Consider the following 22,020-nt stretch of genomic DNA (forward strand, 5'->3'; position numbering starts at 1 on the left):
GGAAGGGTTGGTGGATGAATGGAGGATAGACATGAAATGTGGGTAATGTGTGGATGGGGTGGGGGTGGGTGGGATGGGGGACGAATTGGTGGGGGAATGGGGTGGGAAATGGATGGGGTGGGGAATGGATGGGGTAGGGGATGAATGGGGTGGGGGATGGATGGGTGGGGGGATGGGGTTGGGGGATGTGGTGAGGAATGAATGGGTAGGAGATGAATGGGGTGGGGAATGGGTCGGAGGGGGGATGGGTCGGAGGGGGGATGGGTCGGAGGGGGGATGGGTCGGAGGGGGGATGGATGGGATGGGGAATGGATGAGAGGGGGATGGATGGGATGGGGAATGGGTCGGAGGGGGATGGATGGGATGGTGGATGGGTCGGAGGGGGATGGATGGGATGGGGAATGGGTCGGAGGGGGATGGATGGGATGGTGGATGGGTCGGAGGGGGATGGATGGGAGGGGAAATGGGTCAGAGGGGGATGGGTCGGAGGGGGGATGGGTCGGAGGGGGGATGGGTCGGAGGGGGATGGATGGGAGGGGAAATGGGTCAGAGGGGGATGGGTCGGAGGGGGAATGGGTCGGAGGGGGATGGGTCGGAGGAGGAATGGGTCGGAGGGGGGATGGGTCGGAGGGGGATGGATGGGATGGGGGATGGGTCGGAGGGGGGATGGGTCGGAGGGGGGATGGGTCGGAGGGGAATGGGTCGGAGGGGGAATGGGTCGGAGGGGGAATGGGTCGGAGGGGGGATGGGTCGGAGGGGGGATGGGTCGGAGGGGGGATGGGTCGGAGGGGAATGGGTCGGAGGGGGAATGGGTCGGAGGGGGAATGGGTCGGAGGGGGAATGGGTCGGAGGGGGATGGATGGGAGGGGGGATGGATGGGAGGGGGGATTGGTCGGAGGGGGAATGGATGGGAGGGGGGATGGATGGGAGGGGGGATGGGTCGGAGGGGGATGGGTCGGAGGGGAATGGGTCGGAGGAGGAATGGGTCGGAGGGGGAATGGGTCGGAGGGGGATGGATGGGAGGGGGGATGGATGGGAGGGGGGATGGGTCGGAGGGGGATGGGTCGGAGGGGAATGGGTCGGAGGAGGAATGGGTCGGAGGGGGAATGGGTCGGAGGGGGAATGGGTCGGAGGGGGATGGATGGGAGGGGGGATGGATGGGAGGGGGGATTGGTCGGAGGGGGATGGGTCGGAGGGGGATGGGTCGGAGGGGGATGGGTCGGAGGGGGAATGGGTCGGAGGAGGAATGGGTCGGAGGGGGAATGGGTCGGAGGGGGAATGGGTCGGAGGGGGATGGATGGGAGGGGGGATGGATGGGAGGGGGGATTGGTCGGAGGGGGATGGGTCGGAGGGGGATGGGTCGGAGGGGGAATGGGTCGGAGGGGGAATGGGTCGGAGGGGGATGGGTGGCACAGCGCTCTCTGGGGCGCAGGCCCGAGTCGGACCCGGGTCCCAGCAGCTCCGCGCGGGGCGCTCCACCTCCCGGCGGCGGCCGCGGCCCCGGCTGCGGGGAGGGGGGCGCCTCTCCGGTTCCCGGCGGCGCCCAGCGGCGGGCGGGGCTTCCCGGGACCCGGATGCGGCCCGCCCCCCCACCTCCCGCCGCGGAACCGGAAGTGGGGCGGCCGGGAGCCGGACGGACGCGGCGGGAGCGGGACGCGCGGACCGAGCCTCGCGGTGAGGAGCGCGGCCTCCGCGGGGCGCTGGGTCCCTCCGGTCCCTCCGGTCCCTCCTGGGCCCGGGCGCCGCGGCCCCGAAACGGGAAGGAAGCTGCGGCCGCCGCGGTCTCGCCGCTCTTCCGCTCGCGGTTTCGGTCGCGGGGGGGGGGGCTTCCCCGGCGGCGGGGGCGGCGGGGGAGGGGAGGGGAGGGGTGCGGGGGCCGGGGCCGGGGCCGGAGCGGGTGAGGGAGGGGCGCGGAGGGCCGGGGCCGGGGGAGGGGGAGGGTGCGGGCGGGGAGGGGGCGGGGCTGCAGGGGAGGGGGAGGGAGCCGGGGGGAGGGCCCCGGGCCGGAGGGGAAGGGGCCGCAGTCCCAGGAGGCGGAGGTAGGGGGGCCCTCGGAGGAGGAGGCTGGGGATGCGGGCCCAGGACCCGGGCTTAGGGGAGGGGCCGGGGAGGGGCCCTGGGGTCTGGAGGGGCCGCACCTGCGGCGTTGCGTCCCGGTGGGTGACACGCAGCGATCAGCGGAGCGGCCCTGCCCGGGCGCAGCCGGCGCCGGGCCCGCCGGAAGGTGCCTTCGGGTTTTGGGTTCCGATCGCCTCCGTGTCCCGGCGGGCGCGCCTGTGCCGAGGGGCTCGGGGCGGCCTCGGGCCGCGCTGCCTCCGGGCGCCCTGGACGGCAGGGCTGGCCTCGGGGTATTCCATCGCCGCAGCGCCTCTCCCTCCTCCTCCCCGCGCCGTCTGGGCCTGGGCTGACCGTCCGTCCGGCCCGCCCGCCAGGCCCCCCTCCGCCCCAGCACCGGGCAGCCGGCCTGGCAGGGCTGTGGTCGGCCTCCCCCGCCGCACTCCGGGCGGACCGGGTGAGTCACCGGCGCCGGTCCCGCCGGGAGCTTCCCGGCGGCCGAGCCCAGAGGCGGCCCGGAGCGGAGCGGCCCAGGGTTTGGGGCTTGGTCCCAGTGACGGGGACTCGGGAGGGTTTTGGTGACTTAGGGGAAGCATCGTTAAAACATTTATTGGTGTGTTTTTTGGGGGGGGGTGGGGGGAGAAAGAAACATCAATTGTTCAGCTGGTCGGCGCTTCATTGTTGCTCCTTGTGCGGCGCTGGCCCGGCCAGACCACCGCCTAGGCCTGTGGGACGCTGCTCTGACCGCCAGGCGCAGGCCGGCGCCAGCACAGCTCACGTGGCCGGGACTGAGACTCGGACCTTGGGTCCCAGCCATGGGTAGTGGCTCAAAGAGGCCGAGCGAGTGAGCGGGGTTGCAGTTCCCAGTGTTCTGGGGCGGCTGGAGTCCCTCTCGGGGCTGCTCTGTGGCCAGGTGTCCCGTGTGGCCAGGTGTCCCGTGTGGCCAGGTGTCCCGTGTGGCCAGGTGCCCTGTGTGGCCAGGTGCCCTCCGTGGCCAGGTGCCCTCCGTGGCCAGGTGTCCCGTGGGGCCAGGTGTCCCGTGGGGCCAGGTGTCCTGTGGGCCAGGTGTCCTGTGTGGCCAGGTGCCCTGTGTGGCCAGGTGTCCTGTGTGGCCAGGTGCCCTCCGTGGCCAGGTGCCCTCCTTGGCCAGGTGTCCTGTGTGGCCAGGTGCCCTCCGTGGCCAGGTATCCTGTGGGGCCAGGTGTCCTGTGGGGCCAGGTGTCCTGTGTGGCCAGGTGCCCTCCGTGGCCAGGTGTCCTCTGTTGCCAGGTGCCCTCTGTGGCCAGGTGTCCTGTGTGGCCAGGTGCCCTCCGTGGCCAGGTGTCCTCCGTGGCCAGGTGTCCTGTGTGGCCAGGTGCCCTCCGTGGCCAGGTATCCTGTGGGGCCAGGTGTCCTGTGGGGCCAGGTGTCCTGTGGGCCAGGTGTCCTGTATGGCCAGGTGTCCTGTGTGGCCAGGTGTCCTGTGTGGCCAGGTGCCCTCCGTGGCCAGGTGCCCTCCGTGGCCGGGTATCCTGTGGGGCCAGGTGTCCTCTGTGGCCAGGTATCCTGTGTGGCCAGGTTCCCTCTGTGGCCAGGTGTCCTGTGTGGCCAGGTGCCCTCCGTGGCCAGGTGTCCTCCGTGGCCAGGTGTCCTGTGGGCCAGGTGTCCTGTGGGCCAGGTGCCCTCTGTGGCTGGTATTTGAGGAAACGGAGTGAATGTGCCGGAAGCAGCGGGGGAGCGAGTCCTCTGAGTGCGGCTGGGGACGGCTGTGCGGGGGCCATGGCGATGGGGACGGCCGTGCGGTGGCCGTGGGGCTGGGGACGGCCCTGCGCTGGCCCTGGGGTGACTGCGGTGACGGCTCTGGCTTCTCGGAGCGTGTTGTCTGGTGTCTGCTCCTCTGCGTAGTGAGGTGAGTGGAAGCGGCTCTCCCACATGGGAGGAGGGACACACTGCTTGTAGGACTGCGGGCGGCCTCACTCACTTGCTGCCTCTCAGTTGGTGCCGGTGCCGGTGCCGGTGCCAGGACGGTGCTGGTGCCAGGACGGTGTGCCATTCATGAGCTCACGGTGGGCGAGGACTCTTTCTGTGCTGCTTTTTGGTGGCAGCCTGGAGGTACAATCCCAGGCCATGCACTCCCCCCTTACAGGGTCCAGTGCGCGAGTGCTCCCCAGCCACAGCTGTCCAAGTACCCCACAGTCCACCGGAGGTCACGTCGTCACCTCAAACAGAACCCCGTGACAGCCGCCCCCACGGCCCTGCAGACGCCCCGCTCTGAGCCTTCACGGCTGTGGGGCTGTGTAACAGCCTCTTGCGCCTGGCTTTGCTCACATGCATGTTTTTAAGTCATCCATGTTGTAGCGTGTGTCAGGACGCCACTGCTTTCTGTAGCCGAATAACATGGAGCAGGCGCCGTCTTACATGCCCGAGCGCAGGCTATGGAGACCCGGGCCCGTGTTTTCCTGTGAGAGCGGACCAGTCCAGCCCGGACAGTTAGCTCCACGTGTGAGTGAGTTGTGGGTGGTGTGATCAGTAGGGGTCCAAGGAGCACCCAGGGTTTCCGTTTTTCTAGCAGCTGTTTTTGTGTGTTTATTTTTAAGTTTAAAGTGTTGAGAAGGTAATGAATGGTGGAACTGAGCCTGTCACGTGGCTCCTGGGTGATGGTAGATGCTGGCCATGCAGCGGTCACTGAGGGTCTTTGAGGGGCTGGGGAGGAAGAGGCAGGAAGTGGAGTGCGGGGCGGACGGCCAGCAGGGCCGCCCCTGCAGTGGCCAGTTCGGACCAGCTCGTTTCTGGCGGGGTTCCTGCGTCTGCTCTGTGGTCGGGGCGTGGAGTCGGAGCCTTGTCGCGGCGCAGTGACCAGATCCGGCCGGGGGGGCCGCAGGCTCTGCGCCGAGTCGCCCTGTTGCATCCCCGGAGCGGCCCTCCCGCCGGTGTCTCCCGCCACAGACCCCCCGGGGAGTGCTCTCCCTCACGGTCCCTGAGCTCGCGGCGACAGGCTGTGCTGCCGTGGGCTTGGGTGGGCGGAACGGGGACGCCCCCTGGGTGACGGCGGGCGGGCCCCTGGGTGACAGTGGGCCCCCGGGTGACAGCAGGCCCCTGGGTGACAGCGGGCCCCTGGGTGACGGCGGGCCCCTGGGTGACGGCGGGCCCCTGGTGATGGCAGGCCCCTGGTGATGGCAGCCCCTGGGTGACGGCGGGCCCCTGGGTGACGGCGGGCCCCTGGGTGACGGCGGGCCCCTGGGTGACGGCGGGCCCCTAGGTGACGGCGGCCCCTGGGTGACGGCGGGCCCCTGGGTGACGGCGGGCCCCTGGGTGACGGCGGGCCCCTGGGTGACGGCGGCCCCTGGGTGACGGTGGGCCCCTGGGTGACGGCGGGCCCCTGGGTGATGGCGGGCGGGCCCCTGGGTGACGGTAGCCCTGGGTGACAGTGGGCCCCTGGGTGACGGTGGCCCTGGGTGACAGCCGGCGGGTTGGCCGGAGGCCTGGGGCAGAGGGACACCGTCCCCTCACCTCCCGCAGGCGTCCCCTCGCCGATGCCCAGGAACTGCCGCCGGACCCGCCCTCGCACACAGCTCTGAGCAGCCGCCCGCTCCCGGACGAAAGGTGCTTGTGCAGTCAGGGCGGCCCCTGGCGGGGGGCGAGGGGGGACCCCTCCAGGTCGCTGAGGTCGGACAGTCTTTTCCAGAATTCCCTGTTTAAAAAGGAAGTTAAGTTCCCAGTGAGGCCCTGGTGAGGAAGGGGGGATGGCAGGGTCCTGGGGAGAGGAGGAGCCAGCTCCTCTCCCGCCCCTGGGGGCACAGGCCCGAGCCCTGCTCCCTGGCCCCGGGAGGCTGCCTCCAGCCGCCCTGCTCCGGGCCTGGCGGCCTGCGAAGCCTGAGGCAGAGCGGCTGCCCTCCCTTTGCCTCGGGCAGTGGCCTCCTGCTTTCGGCAGAGACTGGCCCTTGGTCTGGCCGCGCCCTCAGCGGTGGGAGCCGCCGGCTGCAGGGGCGCGCCCCTGGGAGACATACAGCGGGCAGACGTGGCCCTCGGCAGCTGCTGCTTCACTTTGTAATTTTTACTTTTAATGTGTTTGTCTGGATGTCAGAAGGAAGGGAGAGGGAGGGGGAGGGAAGCGTCAGTGATGGGAGCGCATCGTGGACCGGCCGCCTCCTGCAGGCCCGGTGTTGGGGATGGAGCCCACACCGGCCTGTGCCCCGACCGGGAGTCAGCCGTGACCTCTGACTCAGGTCAGCGCTCAACCACCGAAGTCACCGGCCGGGCAGATCTGGATTTCTGATACAGGAAGGAAGTGCACACATGGCTCTTACTTTCCAGAAAGGTTCTCACTCGGTCTGAAGCCAGACCACTTCTGGAATGTTCCCAGGCCACTGGACAGCCGTGGTGGCCGTGGTCGTGCCCTTGGCGTCATTCTGTGGCCACCCGTCCAGGCGCGGGGATGACGAGGGCCCTCTGGCCCTCCGGAGGGTTGGGGCCGGGGTCGGGCTGCTTTGGGGCCATGTGAGGGCCGGGGTGGGGCCTCGGGGTGCCGGGCAGGAGGAGCGCTGGGGCCTCTGCTCCCGGGCTGACCCCTCTGCCCGCAGATGTGGAAGGCTTCGGCGGGCCACGCTGTGTCCATCAGCCAGGTCGACGGCGGTGCCGACGACTGGGAAACCGACCCCGATTTCGAGGTGAGTCCCCGCTGTCCCTGTCCCTGAGGCTCTGAGGCTCTGGTCCGGGAGCCCCTTGGCCTGTCTGTCTGAGAGCCGCGCCCTTTCCTTTCAGAACGACGTCAGTGAGAAGGAGCAGAGATGGGGCGCCAAGACCGTGCAGGGGTCCGGGCACCAGGAGCACATCAAGTAAGAGGCCCCCTTCGCGCGGGCTGAGGGCCTTGCTGGCGGTGCCCCCAGCATGCCCCCGGGAGGAGTGTCCGGGCGGCTCTGACACGGTCCCTCCTGGACGCTCGCACCCCGGCCGGAAGCCCCTTCCCCATGTGGGGGCAGGGCCGGCGGGAGGCGCGGGCCTGGGTGCGGGCGGGCGGGCGCGGTGCCGGGCCACGGCAGAGGGTCAGGCGGGGCTCTGATGGGTTCAGCCGCCCGTCCTTGTCCGTTCTGTGCCCGAGCGTGCAGGCGTGTTGGGTTGGCGGGAACTCAGGACCCGTGGGCGGGGGCAGGGACGCTGCCCCTCCTGGGCTTTAGGGATGCTGCTGTGTCTTGGTCACCCGTGGACTGTTGTCCAGTGGGGGAGGTGGGGGAGGTGTGGGCGTGGTGTCCCCCTGGCAGAACGGCCCTGGGGGTGGTGGCTGCGCCTCTCGGGCCTCCTGGTGGGACAGCTGCTCCGTCCCTGTTGGTCCGGTGACCAGTGGCTGTTAGACCGGGACCTCTGTGCGCCCTCACTGCCCTGCGGGCGCGGCAGAGCGGGGTCGGACAGTAACCAGTGGCTGTTAGACCGGGGCCTCTGTGCACCCTCACTGCCCTGCGGGCGCGGCAGAGCGGGGTCGGACGGTAACCAGTGGCTGGTAGACCGGGACCTCTGTGCGCCCTCACTGCCCTGCGGGTGCGGCAGAGCGGGGTCGGACAGTAACCAGTGGCTGTTAGACCGGGACCTCTGTGCACCCTCACTGCCCTGCGGGCGCGGCAGAGCGGGGTCGGACGGTCAGCCGCGCCCCTTGGCTCCCAGCACGGCCCCAGGGCCCCCGGGACTCTGACGGCCGCCGCCTCTGCCCGGCGGCGCTCACAGCCGGTCCCCTGGCCGGTCTCCAGCCAGGCGAGGGCTCTGCTCATGTGACCGGGCAGCCCCTCCGTGTGGGAGCGCCGTGTGGCCCAGATCTGTTCCCAGGAGGCCCTGCACGGCCTGGGAACTGCCCGCGGCCGCAGGACCGGAGGGGGCGGGTGGACACCCGGGCGCTGTCTGGCCGGGTGTCCGAGGAGGAAGCGTGCCCGCGGTCCGACCGCCCTGCCCTGCCCTGCCCACAGCATCCACAAGCTGCGGGAGAACGTGTACCAGGAGCACCGCAGCCTCAAGGAGAAGGAGCTGGCCACGGGCCCCAGGGCCTCGCACGGCTACGGCGGCAAGTTCGGCGTGGAGCAGGACAGGATGGACAAGGTGAGTGCCGGGCCCGGCGGGCAGGGCCGTCACACCTGATCCCTCCCCGCCCCCAGCTCCGGGACGGACGGAGTGGGCTCAGGAGCTGGCATCACGCCCCTGGTTCCACGTGTGCCTACTTCGTGCCACATAGGGGGCAGGGGACAGAGACAGCCCAGCCCCCGGGCCTCGGTCACGTCCCAGCGACAGTGCTGGCGCCTTCGCGCATCAGTGGCCTTCCGAGAGCGCCCAGCTGGGCGTGAGGTCGCTGGGGGGTGCTCCCTGTGAGAGCCGTGGGCAGGCCCTGCCAGTCCTGGTGCCCACAGTGCCCGGCCAGGACAGTGCTGGGCGGGGGCAGCGCAGGAGGGGCGCCCTGAGAGGACCGGGCTGTTGGGCTCCCCCGTCGGCAGCTCTTTCCGGGGGAGGTGGCCGGCCTGGGCAGCGTGAGCCGCGCTGACCGAGGGCGCCTGTCCCCGAGGAGGCTGGCGGTGTCGGGTTCTGCTCTGTAATTCCACGCCTGTCCCCTGCCCGGCTCGGGTTCCGCACCAGCTGTCACTGCACGCTGTCACCGCAGAGCAGATACGGCTGTGGCCCAAACCACGTCCGGAGTTAGCCCGGGTGCAGGAAAGAGACAGGGCCGAGGGGCGGGCGCCTGTCACTCCGGAGTCTTGGTGCCCAGCCCGGGAAAGGGGGGCAATCTGTGTGTTCACACATCAGCCCCAAAGCCGAACAGTAAACGCCTCTGGGGCCGAGTGAGGGGAGCGTGGAGGAGGCGCGAGTGGCGGGTGCCCCTCAGCCCGGGGCCCTGTGCACACGCCGGACCACGCCTCCGCCCTCCCAGACCCCGGGCCCCGCACGCCCTGCCTGGCCTCCTGTCAGGGTGTTCCAGCGAGGAACCCCCACGCCAGCGGGCGCCCCACCCAGAACGGGGCGCGGGGGGGGGGCACATAGAACAGCGGGCGCCCCACCCAGAACGGGGCAGGGGGGCCACCTAATACGGGGCTGGGGGAGGGTGCCACCTAGAATGGCGGGGGCCCACCTAATACGGGGCAGGGGCCCACTCAGAATGGGGCGCGGGGGGTGCCACATAGAAAGGGGTGGGGCCCCACCTAGAACGGGGCGGGGAGGGTGCCACGTAGAACAGGGCGGGGGGAGGGTGCCATGTAGAACGGGGTGGGGCCCACCTAGAACGGGCTGGGCAGCCACGCGTGGCTGAGCTGCTCTCCTCCGCAGTCGGCCGTCGGCCACGAGTACCAGGCGAAGCTCTCCAAGCACTGCTCGCAGGTGGACTCCGTCCGCGGGTTCGGGGGCAAGTTCGGCGTCCAGGTGGACCGGGTGGACCAGGTGAGTGGTGTGGGGGCAGGTCCGCCCGCTGCCCGCCGCGGTGCCCAGCCTGTGCGGTGACGGAGGGGCTCCCGGCTGGTCTGAGGGGACGGGGCAGCTGCGGGGCAGCCCGGCGTCCTCGGTGCAGAAACCCTGCATTGCGTCTGCCCCCCTCCCCCCGGACCAGGGGCGCCGGCCCCTTAGATCTGCCCGGGAATGTGCCCGCGGGGGCGTTTCTGCCCCTCCCTGTGGAGGGCGCTGTGCTCAGGTGGGACGCTGGGCTCCGGCCGCCGTCTGGGGCTCGGTCAGCCACTGGACCTCCCAGCGCTAGAGCCTGGGTTTGGAGCGGGCGGTCGGTGGGGATGGAGCTAGTCCCTGTCTCCTGGCCGTGCGAGGGGCGCCCGGGCCCGGGCTCAGTGCTGACGCTGCTCTGGGCACAGCTCCCGAGAAGCGAGTCTGGCGGGGCCTCTCCCGAGGGTGGAGGGTGTGGAGCCGCGAGTGCCCCGGCCGGGCAGCGGGCAGCGGCAGGCCGGGCAGCGGGCAGCGGGCAGGCCGGGCAGCGGGCAGCGGCAGGCGGGGCAGCGGGCAGGCCGGGCAGCGGCAGGCCGGGCAGCGGGCAGCGGCAGGCGGGGCAGCGGGCAGGCCGGGCAGTGCTGTGTGGGATGCGGGTTCAGGCACCAGCTTCGGGCATTCGGCCGGCCGCTGGCTCAGGGAATCCCGTTCGAACACCGTGGCTTGTGTGATTAAGCGTCGGGTACGTACTGTGGCTGTTTGGAGATGTTTAAAACGCGTTTCCCTTTTGCTCGCCCCGCAGTCGGCTGTGGGCTTTGAGTACCAGGGCAAGACGGAGAAGCACGCCTCCCAGAAAGGTAAGCCGGGGCTGGCGGCCTCTGGGGGTTGGGGGGGCCCGCCACGGCCCCCCTGTGCGGCCGGAGCCCTCTGAGCGCAGGCCCCATGGCGCCTGCCTGGCTCCGGGCCGTGCCGCCCGGTCCATCCTGACGCCACTGCGCCGCCCGCCACCGTGTGGGCTCCACTCCTCGGTCAGGCTCACTCAGAGCCTTTATTTTTGTTACTTTTAACTTCCATTTTGCTCAATCCTCACCTGAGGCTATTCCCCCCCCTGATTTTTAGAAAGTGAGAGGGAGGGGGGAGAGAACATGCTGAGAGAGATCACGGGGCCCCTCCCGCACACGCCCCGCACGGCCTGGGCTCGAAGCCGCAAGCAGGTGCGTGCCCTGGACCAGGAACCAAGCCTGAGACCTTTGGTGTGCGGCCGGCCCTCGCACCCACGCAGCACGGGCCAGGCCCAGAGCCAGTGCTGGGAGCCCCAGCGTGTGGCTCCCTCCGCACTCGGCCTGGGCCGCGCTCGGGGGGTGGGCTCGGCGGTGCAGCCGGGCGTGCGCCGTCGTGGGGGGCTGCTTCTGGAAGGGCCTCTGCACACGCTGACGTTCCCCGGGCCTTGGCGGCTTCCGACCGAGGGACCTGGCCCCCTGGCGTCCGGTGTCTCGGGTAACACCGGGCGGCCTCCTGTGCAGGTTAAAATGTGTGCTCAGCCGCTCGGTAACTCGAACCCCGACTCAGCTTAGCCCCAGGGACAGTGTCCTGTCACCGGGCTCCTGTCCCCCCAGACTACTCGAGCGGCTTCGGCGGCAAGTACGGCGTGCAGGCCGACCGCGTGGACAAGAGCGCCGTGGGCTTCGACTACCAGGGCCGGACGGAGAAGCACGAGTCCCAGAGAGGTGCGTCCACGCCGTGTCCCCGTCCCTCTCCGCCGCTGGCCCTGGCCCTCCCCCCGCGGCCTGTCCCCGTCCACCTCCGGCCGACGGCCCTGGTCCCTCCCCCCCCGCGGCCTGTCCCCCGTCCACCTCTGCCGCTGTGCCCATGGCCCGGGCCCCTCCCCCTGTGGCCTGTCCCCGTCCACCTCCGCTCGGTGTCCTGCCCCGTGGGCGGTGCAGCGCTGTGGCTGCCGGCGGGGGCTGTGCAGTGAGCCGCCATCGCCTGCCCCTGGGGCGGGTGCTCAGGGCCCTCCCGCCCTCCGCTGCCTCTGTGCACAGCGGCTGGAGGTCTCCCGCTGTCCGGGCCTCGGGGCTGTCCGGGGAGCCGTGCTCACCGTGTCCTTGTCCTCAGATTACTCCAGAGGCTTCGGCGGCAAGTACGGCATCGACAAGGACAAGGTGGACAAGAGCGCCGTGGGCTTCGAGTACCAGGGCAAGACGGAGAAGCACGAGTCCCAGAGAGGTGCCCGCCCGCCCGCCTTTCCCGCCTGTCCCGCAGCAGCGGAGCCGAGCGGAGCCTGCCGGCCCTCCCTGGAGTGGACACCGCTCCTCTGGGTCCGGGCAGCCCTCAGGCCGCCCACGCCGGCCGGACTGCGGCTCCCGGCCTGGCGCCCGCGGACCTGCTGCGGCCAGGCTGCTTCCCGGGGCCCCAGCGGCCGCCTCCCAGGAGCCCCGGTGGCTGCTTCCCGGGGCCCCAGCAGGCCCCTCCCAGGAGCCCCGGTGGCCGGAGACCTGGGGGGCGGCCGGCGGGGTTGGCGTTCTCTGCGCGGGCCGTGCGCCCTCGCTCCCGTAGTCACGCCGCGCTGTCCACGCAGACTACACGCGAGGCTTCGGGGGCAAGTTCGGGGTGCAGACCGACCGGCAGGACAAGTGCGCGCTGGGCTGGGACCACCAGGAGAAGCCCGAGCTGCACGACTCCCAGAAAGGTGCGTGTGTGCACTGTGCATGTGCCTGCGGCGGCTGTGGCATCCTCTTGCCTTTCGGGGCCGGCCCCCGCCGGCTGCTGTGCGTGGCCCCGGCCCCGGCCCCGGCCCCGTCCGCAGTGTGTGCGGCGCTGGGTTGGGCCCTCGCGGGGCAGCCGGTCCGCAGCGCCCCGGTGCCCACAGTTCGTGCAGGGACAGCCCTCCCCGCGCTTCCTGAGGGACAGCCGTCCCCGGAGGCAGTGCGGGCCGCAGCGGGCGTGGGCCGGGCCCTGCGTGCACGCCGCGTCCCCGGCTCCGCAGCGCGGGGACGGGGGGAGGAAGCCCGGGAGCGGGAGTGGTGGCCGCGCCGTCCACAGCGCTGCCCGCTGTGCGATGGGGCCGCTCAGGCTGAGCCCCGAGGCCGCCGGCGGGCTCTCCTCCCGGCCGCGGGCTGCGGCTCCGACCCCGGTGCCTCCCCGTCCCGCCGTGGCTGAGGCCCGTGTGTGAGGCTCGTTCCCAGGCACACGGTCCGGGGTGTCGGTCCCAGAGCAGGACTGCGCTGTGGGGCCCGTTAGGAGACCCGAACCCGGGGGAGCCCTGGCGAGGCCCGCCCCCTGGCGCCGGGGCGTGGGGCGGGGCGTCGGGGCGGGGTGTCTGGGCTCCCGGGAGGGAGGAGGCACCGCGGCGCGGCGAGCGGCCTGGCAGCCGTCGGGGGTGCGGGCTCCGCCTGTGCGGGTGCTGTGACCCCAGAGCCGGCTGCGGGGACCTTGATGCCCGTGGTGGACGCCCAGCGCTGAGCGATGCCTCCCGCCTCCCGCCTTGGTGCTCCTGTCCTCCCCGCGGGGTGCACTCGGGCTTCTCTGGGCCCCCTGACCGGTGTGTCCTTCCAGACTACTCCGTGGGCTTCGGCGGGAAGTACGGGGTGCAGAAGGACCGCATGGACAAGGTGAGGCCACGGGGCGGGCGTTTCCGGGGGGCACCTGCTGGGAGGCAGCTGACGGGGGTCCGGAGGAGTGAGGGGGTCCCTAGCTGAGTGGGGGGGAGGGGTCCTGGCCCAGAAAAAGGTGGTTTTCGGTCGGAGCCGCTGGTGACGTGGGGCCACGGGAGGCGGCCTGGGAGGGGAGCGTGGGCTTGAGTGGGGTGGGCAGGCCGGCCGGGCCCCGGGGAGCAGGGGGCGGCGAGCCCCTGGGGAGGTGAGGCTGCAGCCAGGCGGGTGGCGCCCGGGAGCCTGCGTGGGGAGGGCCCTGCACGTGGGTCTCGGAAGGCCTCCCGCGTCTCGGGGAACTGGGGCTCAGCACCCGGGACCCGAAGCCTGTGGGCACTCGGCTGTGGGGCGGGCGCAGGGCGGGCACCTCCACGGTGGGAAGCTGCCCTCTGACCCCCGTTCCTGCCGTAGAACGCCTCCACCTTTGAGGACGTCGCCAAGGTGCCGCCCACCTACCAGAAGACGGTCCCCGTGGAAGCAGGTGGGCCGGCCGCCGCGGGAGGGGGAGGCGGAGGCGGAGCACGTGGCGGCGGCTGGGGCTGCAGGGGCCTCCGGGGTGTGAGTCCCTCCGGCGCCGGCAGCCAGGCACCTCCCGGGCACACACACACCTCCGGGCACACACACACCTCCGGGCACACACACAGCTCCGGGCACACACAGCTCCCGGGCACACACACAGCTCCCGGGCACACACACAGCTCCCGGGCACACACACAGCTCCGGGCACACACACAGCTCCCGGGCACACACAGCTCCTCCCGGGCACACACACACAGCTCCTCCCGGGCACACACACACCTCCCGGGCACACACACACCTCCCGGGCACACACACACAGCTCCCGGGCACACACAGCTCCCGGCACACACAGCTCCCGGGCACACACACAGCTCCCGGGCACACACACAGCTCCGGGCACACACACACACAGCTCCCGGGCACACACACACTGCTCCCGGGCACACACACCCCCCGGGCACACACACTGCTCCCGGGCACACACACAGCTCCCGGGCACACACACACCTCCCGGGCACACACACTTAGCTCCCGGGCACACACAGCTCCTCCCGGGCACACACACACAGCTCCTCCCGGGCACACACACAGCTCCCGGGCACACACACACCTCCCGGGCACACACACAGCTCCTTCCGGGCACACACAGCTCCCGGGCACACACACAGCTCCCGGGCACACACACAGCTCCCGGGCACACACAGCTCCCGGGCACACACACAGCTCCCGGGCACACACACAGCTCCGGGCACACACACACACAGCTCCCGGGCACACACACCCCCCGGGCACACACACACACTGCTCCCGGGCACACAAACAGCTCCCGGGCACACACACAGCTCCGGGCACACACACACACAGCTCCCGGGCACACACACACACACACACAGCTCCCGGGCACACACACAGCTCCCGGGCACACACACAGCTCCCGGGCACACACAGCTCCGGGCCCACACACACACAGCTCCCGGGCACACACACTGCTCCCGGGCACACAAACAGCTCCTGGGCACACAGCTGCCGGGCACACACACAGCTCCGGGCACACACACACACAGCTCCCGGGCACACACACACACACACACACACAGCTCCCGGGCACACACTGCTCCCGGGCACACACACACAGCTCCCGGGCACACACACTCCCCGGGCACACACACACAGCTCCCGGGCACACACACCCCCCGGGCACACACACACCTCCGGGCACACACACACACAGCTCCCAGGCACACACACACCTCTGGGCACACACACACACAGCTCCCGGGCACACACACCCCCCGGGCACACACACACCTCCGGGCACACACACACAGCTCCCGGGCACACACAGCTCCGGGCTGTGGGGCTCTTTCCCAAGCGGAGCTGGGTGACTGGTGTGCAGGGGCCTCCTCACAGCCGGGCCAGGTTCAGGGAGGGGATCCCCGTCCTGCAGCCCCGCTGGCCAGCCGAGCCGCGAGCCGCGGGCGGTGCCCGCCCTGAGCACGGACCTGCGAGGGCCCGGGGCAGGCGCGCAGGGTCTCCTCCGCGTGAGGCCGCCGGGGTCTGTGGGGCGGGCAGTGCCAGGCTGCGCCCCGAAGGGGAGAAGGTGACTGACAGGAGGTGGTGGTTACGCCCGCGGCAGAGGCCCCGGTGCTGGCTGTGCGCCCAGCCGGCGTGCTCGCTCTCGGGCGGCGGCTCAGCTCCGGGCAGGAGGCTCTCCCAGGCCCAGAGCGTCTGCCATGTCCCGGGCTCTGCTGGGTGAGAATTTAAAGTTTTGTTAACTCGCATAAAACCGACAAAACTACCACATAGCAATTATGTGGGTTTAAAACAAATATTTATTAGAGAAAAAGGAGAGGGAGAGAATCACGAATGATGACAAACAATGGGCTGCCTCCTGCACGCCCCCTACTGGGCACCGTGCCCACCACCCAGGCCTGTGCCCTGACCAGGAATTGAACCCTGACCTCCTGGCTCGTGGGTCAGCCCCTGAGCCGCACCATCCAGGCAAAGCCATTACATCATAGTGACCTCTTTACGCAGAATTAACCGCAAACAGGCGGTGCGCGCGGTGGCGGGCTGGGCGGCCTGCGGACCTCAGTCCGAGGCAGCGGACTTCCTGCAGCCGCGCCTGCGTGAGCCGCTGCTCAGGAGGCGGCTCTGGGCCCCGATGAGCCCGGGAGGGGGTGGTGACCCCGAGCCTCCGGTGCCCGGCGGGCCCTCGTGGTGCCCCGAGGCGGCCCCTGTGCAGGGCGGCCCACGTGCTCTGTGTGGGCAGCCCCGGCTGAGAGGCGGACCTTCCGAGCGCCGAGCTCTGTCCACGGTGACGGCACTCGGCGGCCCATTGCCGGGTCGCTGCCGGCAGCTCCTGGGAGCCGGTGCGTGCCGGCCTCCGGTCGCCCGGGCACCTGGGTGTCCTGTCCAAGGCAAACCCTCGGCTGCTTTTCTCGAGAGCCGTGTGTGCGTGTGGAGGGCATGTCCGTCCCGCACGAGCTGTCGGTGCGCCCGCACACAGCTCCGAGCCGCAGCTCCCTCCCTGTGAGACGGTGCGCCCGCCACCCCCCGCCCCTCCCCACACTCTCAAGGGCACCCCTCGGACTGGGCCTCCCTCTCGGTGCGGTTAGAACGCGGTGGGGTGGGAACTTAAGCTCCTGGTGTCGGGACGGACTGCGGTGACGGGCGGGCTGGGCCCCCCTGTGGTCGGCTCGGGCCGCCTGGTTCCCATGGGACTGGTCCCTGCGCCCGACGTTGTCCACTGGGCGATGGCCGTGTCTGACGTCGGGGGGAACCTCGGTCCCCGTCCTCTGTAGCCAACAGCAAGACGAGCAACCTCAGAGCCAACTTCGAGAACCTGGCCAAGGAGCAGGACCAGGAGGGCCGGCGGCGGGCGGAGGCCGAGCGGGCGCAGAGGATGGCGCAGGAGCGGCAGGAGCAGGAGGCGGCGCGCAGGCAGCTGGACGTGAGTGGGGCCCGCGGGCTGCTCCTGCCGCTCTTCCTCTGCGGCTCCCACTGTCCCCGCTGAGCGTTCTCCCTGGTGACACGCCCGGCTGACCGAACCTCCCCGCTGGCTGCTGTCCCTTTTGTCACGTGACCTGGCGGTCACAGGACATGGGGTTGGACGTCAGCCTCTTTGGGGCCGTTCCCTGTCCTCCCAGGCCCGTTACGTGGAAAACGTTCACCCACCGAAATTCTTTCTAATCCTCGCCTGAGGATGTTTTTCCCATTGCTTTTCAGAGGGAAGGGGAGGGGGGAGGGAGGGGGGGAGAAACATCAGTGTGAGAAAGACACATCGAATGGCTGCCTCCCGCACTCAGACTGCACCCCGACAAGGGCCAGGAATCAAGCCTGCAGCCCTGGTACGTGCCCTTGACCTGGTCCAGCCAGCAACCTCCTGGTGCGTGGGCTGAGCTCTAACTACTGAGCACACCCGCCAGGGCCAGCCACCCCTTCTAAAGCCCGAGAGTCTCCGCTCTCACGGCATTGCAGCGTCAGCCGGAGCCCAGCCCCCACGTCTGAGTCAGCGGTCCCTGCCTGACCGCAGTGACACAGGCTCCTGTGGTGGCGGCCGAGGGCTGGGCCGCAGGCCGCCCGGAGGGCTGGCTGACACGGTGCCCTCCCTGCCTGCGAGGCAGCCTCTCCTAACCCTGCTCTTCCCGGTGTGTGTGTGTGTGTGTGTGTGTGTGTGTGTGTGTGTCTGGCTCCCGTGTGACCTCGGGACCGGGCGCTCTGACACACCCCTCGGTTGCAGGAGCAAGCCCGCGCCCAGAAGCAGAGCCCGCCGGCCTCCCCCACCCCCCAGCCGGCTCCCGAGGGGCCGCCCTCCAGCCCGGTCTATGAGGTTGGTGTCCCTCCCGCAGATGACCGAGCCCCAGGCCCAGCCTGCCCAGCTCGGTCCTTGTGACCCAAGGCCGTGCCCTGGTTGCTGGGGACAGCAGCTGCCTCCCCCTCCCCGCAGGGGGCCCCTAGCTCCCCGCCAGTCACACCCGAACCCCCTCCTCTGTCCCCGAGGCCGCTGTCCGGGTGTGCGCTCCTGTCTCCGCCCGTCACTCAGCGGGCCTAGAGGCACGGGGGACCAGCGCTGGATTGGGAGCCCCGAGGGCCGGGACGGGGCACCTCGCACTGGGCCCTTTCCGAGAGCCTGGTCCCTCTCCCCCCGGCGTGCTCCCTGTCCGGGGAATGTGCCCCAGCACTGGAACCTGAGCCCTTGAGTGGCTCCAGGGTCCGACCGGAGGTGGCGCCCTCTTTCCGTCGCCGCCTCGGGCTCACGGGTCCGAGCCACACTGGCCACCTGCCTTCCAAAGCCGGGCCGGGCCCGGCTCTCACCGGCTCCCCATGCCCCTCCTCTGACCGCACAGCGTGGAGTTCAGGGGCGGCGTGGACCCCGCTCGCCGGTCCCTCCCTGACTCCCCACAGCCAGTTGGGTGGCCCAGGAGGTCTGGGCCGTGATGCAGTATCGGCTCCGACAGGCCGTGGCTCAGCCGCAGGGCGGGGTGTGGGTGTGGGTGGGTGCTGGGTGTGGGTGGGTGCTGGGTGTGGGGTGGGGGCTGGGTGGGCTGGGTGGGGTGGGGTGGGTGCTGGGTGTGGGGTGGGGGCTGGGTGGGGTGGGTGCTAGGTGGGGTGGGTGCTGGGTGTGGGGTGGGGGCTAGGTGGAGTGGGTGCTGGGTGGGGTAGGTGCTGGGTGTGGGGTGGGGGCTGGGTGGGCTGGGTGGGGTGGGGTGGGTGCTGGGTGTGGGTCACCGGCCCTCAGCACTGCTCTGCGATGGCGGCCCAGCTGCCCCTCAGGCCCCGCCTGCTCTCAGCGCCGGACTGAGAAGTCAGATTCGGGGCCCCAGTCGGTGAGAGAGACGTCTCATTGGCTCCCCAGGACGCCATTTCCATGAAGGCCGAGCCCGGCTACAGAGGCCCTGTGAGCGAGCCTGAGCCCGTGTACAGCAGGGAGGCCGGCGGCCAGCAGGGCCTGGCCTACGCCCCCGAGGCCGCCTACGCCTCCACCGAGGCCCCGGGCCACTACGCGGGAGGTACGGCTGCTCCGGGAGGGGAGGGGAGGGGAGGAGGGAGAGGGGAGGGGAGGGGAGGGGAGGGCCTCAGTTCTTACAGCATCGCTCACTCCGCTCCGCTCTCTCCCAGAGGAGAACACCTATGACGAGTACGAGAATGACCTGGGCATCACGGCCATCGCCCTCTACGACTACCAGGCCGGTGAGGACCGGCCCCTTGCCCGCCTCCCGCCCCCGGCCCCGCCTCCCGCCCGGCCCCAGCCCCGCCTCCCGCCCCCACCCCGCCTCCCAGGGGCCGCTTTGGGGCTTTATCACAGTCCTTAAAAGCCAGCCACTCTTACATGACTTGGTACAGAGATCCTACCTCTCCATGTGAACACACACATGCATGCAGAGACATGCACACATGTGCGTACACACACCCTTCAGTTTCCCCAAATCGGGGTCTGAAGCTACAGTTGCCTGGGTGCCCCTGTCCCCTCATGACCCCAGCCCCCGGGGCGGGGAGACACACACACTGGCAGCCTCCTCCATGGCAGGCCCTGGGACTCACTGCCTCTGTCCTCTCCCCAGCGGGCGATGACGAGATCTCGTTCGACCCCGACGACATCATCACCAACATCGAGATGATCGACGACGGCTGGTGGCGCGGGCTGTGCAAGGGCCGGTACGGGCTCTTCCCGGCCAACTACGTGGAGCTGCGGCAGTAGGCGCCCCCCGCCCGCGCCCGCGCCCGCCGCCCGCGCCCCTTTCTCGGTCCGGGCAGGAGGGGGCTCCACGCTGCTTTTATATTTAATGTTCCGCCGACGCTTTGAAATGTTTACTCCACAGAATCTGCTAATATATTGTAATCACGTTCCTGGGAGGACTGGGGGTGGTTTTATGCATCTGAGGTGTTTTCTTTTGCCAAATTGCTGCCACGTGGAGCCATGTGGGCCCTTAGTCCCTCTGAGTGCGTGCTGGCCTCGCCCCGCGGTCACGGGAGACCCCAGCGCAAACGGAACCTGTCTTTCTTTGCTGCTCGACGACGACGACGCCTGGGGTCAGGCAGGAGCCCGGCCAGGAGGGATGGGCCCGGGAGGCCCCGATGGAGGGAAGCTCGGAAAGCTCGGGAGCTTCAGCTCCCGTGGAGACGCCTCGCGCGTGTGTGTGAAGTCCCACAGGACAGGTTAGCGACGGCCCGTCTTCGCCCGTGTCTCCGTCCCGCCCTCGTCCCGCCTCCTAACGCCCCTTAGAGACTGCCCTCCGGCCCCAGCTCGGCCACGGGACGGCCAGGCCTGGACGCTGCCCTGGCTGGCGGCACGGGCACGTGGCTGCTGCGCAGGAGCGCCCCCGGGAGGGCGGCGAGCTGTTTGCCAAAGGACCAGCCTGAGCGGCAGCGGAACGGGAGGCGCTGACACGGCTGACGGGGGGCGAGGCGCGTGCGCGGACCAGGACCCTCCGAGTGGCCGCCTGTCGGGGAGCGCAGGTGGGCGGGGGCCGGCGGCTCTCCTCCGGCTTCCCCAGCTCCCGCTCCGCCGCCCGGTGGTCTCCATGCAGTCGTGTCTGAATTTCTGTAGCTCACCTCATAGGTATGATTTTTTAAATTAAATATTCAGAATAAACTTTTTTTGATCCACTTGCTGCTGATTGGCTTTGGCACTTTTTGGTCCAAGTTCCGCTTGGGGTGGGCGCACTGTCCACTTCCCAGCTCCGGGCAGTGACCCTGCAGTGACCCCGCTGTCAGCTCCGGGCGCCCAGGCAATGGGGTTCCTCTCCTTTGGGCACAGGGAGCGCCTGAGGAAGGCCTGGCCGCAGTTCCCCCTCAGCCAGCCCCCGGAGGTGCAGCGGCGGGGACGGGCGCTCCACTGGGCTCCAGCAGGGCCTCACCTGCTGCTGGTCAGGAACGGCCTCGGGAGGCAAAGTCAGCAGAGCTCCCCTGTGGCCGCAGTCCTCCAGGCCCGCCCGGAGAACGCCTGCGGTGCGCACAGCAGCACTGCTCATGGCAACCAGCAGGGGGCGCCAGCCCAGGGCTCCGTCACATGAGCACTGCTGAGCCGTGGGAGGGATGCGGCCCTGGGAGCATTCCGCGAGTGAAACAGCCCAGGCCCAAGGCCATGCGGAGGGTTTGCTGACGAACGGCCAGAACAGCACATGACACAGGAAGTGGACAGTGGTCGCCTGGGCTGGGGGCGGGCTGTGTCAGGGTCAGGGGGTGAGAGTGGAGGGTCACGCAGCACTGAAGGACCTGCACCTTGAACTGCGCAGCAAGGACACCTCTGGATACTGGTGACACCCCCTCCACCCTCCCTGCCCCCAGCCCCTGTCCCCTCCGCCTCCTCGGCCCCCTTCCCCCCTGCCCCCAGTCCCCATCCCCTCTGACTCCTCAGTCCCTGTCCCCTCTGCCTCCTCAGCCCCCATCCCCTCTGCCTCACAGCCCAGCTCTGCTCCTGGCAGCACGTGCACCCCTCGCCCCCCCTTTCCCGAGGCCGCCGCTGCTGGGGCGAGGGGTGCTCACAGACACTGCTGTAGCCCATGACCTTGGTAGACATTCCTGGGGACGAAGGGGGAGGCCCGGCCGACATGGTCCCCTCTCCTTCCTGCCTGGGGAGGGGGTGGGATGTGAGCTGGACCCTGGGGAGCTGTCAGGCCAGGGACCCCCACCTCGCGCCCTGTCTCCCCTACTCCTGCAGCACGGGCTGTTCCGGTGCCTCCGGGACGCACGCTGTGCCGTGAAGGCGCCCTTTGTTAGGCGCCCGCCAGTGGTGGGTGTTATTGTAGCCAAACACAATATCAATGATATTGTAGCCAAACACGATATCAATGATACAATTTAACGTTTCAAATACACGTGTTGTTAAGCTTCACCTGAGGATCCCCGCTCCCCCACATTGGTTTTTAGAGTGGAAGGGAGGGAGGGAAGGAGAGAGAGAGAGACATCAATGTGAGAGAGACAGCGATTGGTTGAGTCTTGCATGTACCCCGGCTGGGACCAGGCATCCACCCTTTGACCCCTCGGCGCTCAGGGCGGCTCTAACCGCGGAGCCCAGGCCAGGCTACACTCTGATTTAAAGGACCTGCTTCAGGGGTCGGAGTGAAGCGGCGAACACGTCCCTGCGCTGGGATGTGGCTGTTTCCTGTGCCTGGACCCCACGTTTGTTATCTTTAATTTAAATCGATCTTTCATTGCTGATTTCAGAGAGGAAGGAAGCGGAGAGAGAGAGAAACATCAAGGATGAGAGAATCACTGATCAGCTGCCTCCTGCACGCCTCCCACTGGGGATCGAGCCGCCAACCCGGGCCTGTGCCCTGACCGGGAATCAGACCCTGACCTCCTGGCTCCTAGGTCAACGCTCACCCCCTGAGCCTGCGGCCGGGCTGCGCCCGCTGTTTCCCACGCAGTCTTACTGGAAGCCTTTCCCGTCCGCACGGAGCCGGCCCAGCTCTGAGCG

General features: G+C 69.7%; 1 protein-coding gene and 1 long non-coding RNA gene across 3 annotated transcripts; one reads left to right on the forward strand and one right to left on the reverse strand.

Annotated features, from left to right (window-relative positions):
• The first annotated feature begins 1,606 nt into the window (after window positions 1–1,606).
• CTTN (cortactin) lies at window positions 1,607–20,207 on the forward strand. 2 transcript variants are annotated; one of them, XM_084907026.1, is made up of 17 exons: window positions 1,607–1,674; window positions 5,554–5,637; window positions 6,615–6,701; window positions 6,796–6,869; window positions 7,986–8,115; window positions 9,328–9,438; window positions 10,232–10,286; window positions 11,046–11,156; window positions 11,545–11,655; window positions 12,008–12,118; window positions 12,985–13,040; window positions 13,491–13,560; window positions 16,403–16,551; window positions 17,341–17,430; window positions 18,457–18,610; window positions 18,720–18,791; window positions 19,163–20,207. In XM_084907026.1, exons 3-17 carry the CDS (start codon window positions 6,615–6,617, stop codon window positions 19,297–19,299), a joined length of 1,518 nt encoding a protein of 505 aa, XP_084763152.1. In that variant the 5' UTR covers window positions 1,607–1,674; window positions 5,554–5,637; the 3' UTR covers window positions 19,300–20,207. The 2 variants fall into 2 exon arrangements, with proteins under 2 accessions (XP_084763152.1, XP_084763153.1); XM_084907027.1 differs by lacking the exons at window positions 1,607–1,674; window positions 12,985–13,040; window positions 13,491–13,560 and having other exon boundaries at window positions 5,572–5,637.
• Window positions 13,978–14,744, reverse strand: LOC311615926. Its single transcript, XR_014793833.1, has 5 exons — window positions 14,651–14,744; window positions 14,433–14,529; window positions 14,333–14,362; window positions 14,201–14,227; window positions 13,978–14,010 (listed from the first exon to the last, which is right to left on the reverse strand). It is a non-coding gene; the product is annotated as an uncharacterized lncRNA (long non-coding RNA).
• Window positions 20,208–22,020: the final 1,813 nt, after the last annotated feature.

This window comes from Pipistrellus hanaki (genome assembly GCF_964339955.1).
Source record: "Pipistrellus hanaki genome assembly, contig: scaffold_39, whole genome shotgun sequence".
NCBI lineage: Eukaryota > Metazoa > Chordata > Mammalia > Chiroptera > Vespertilionidae > Pipistrellus > Pipistrellus hanaki.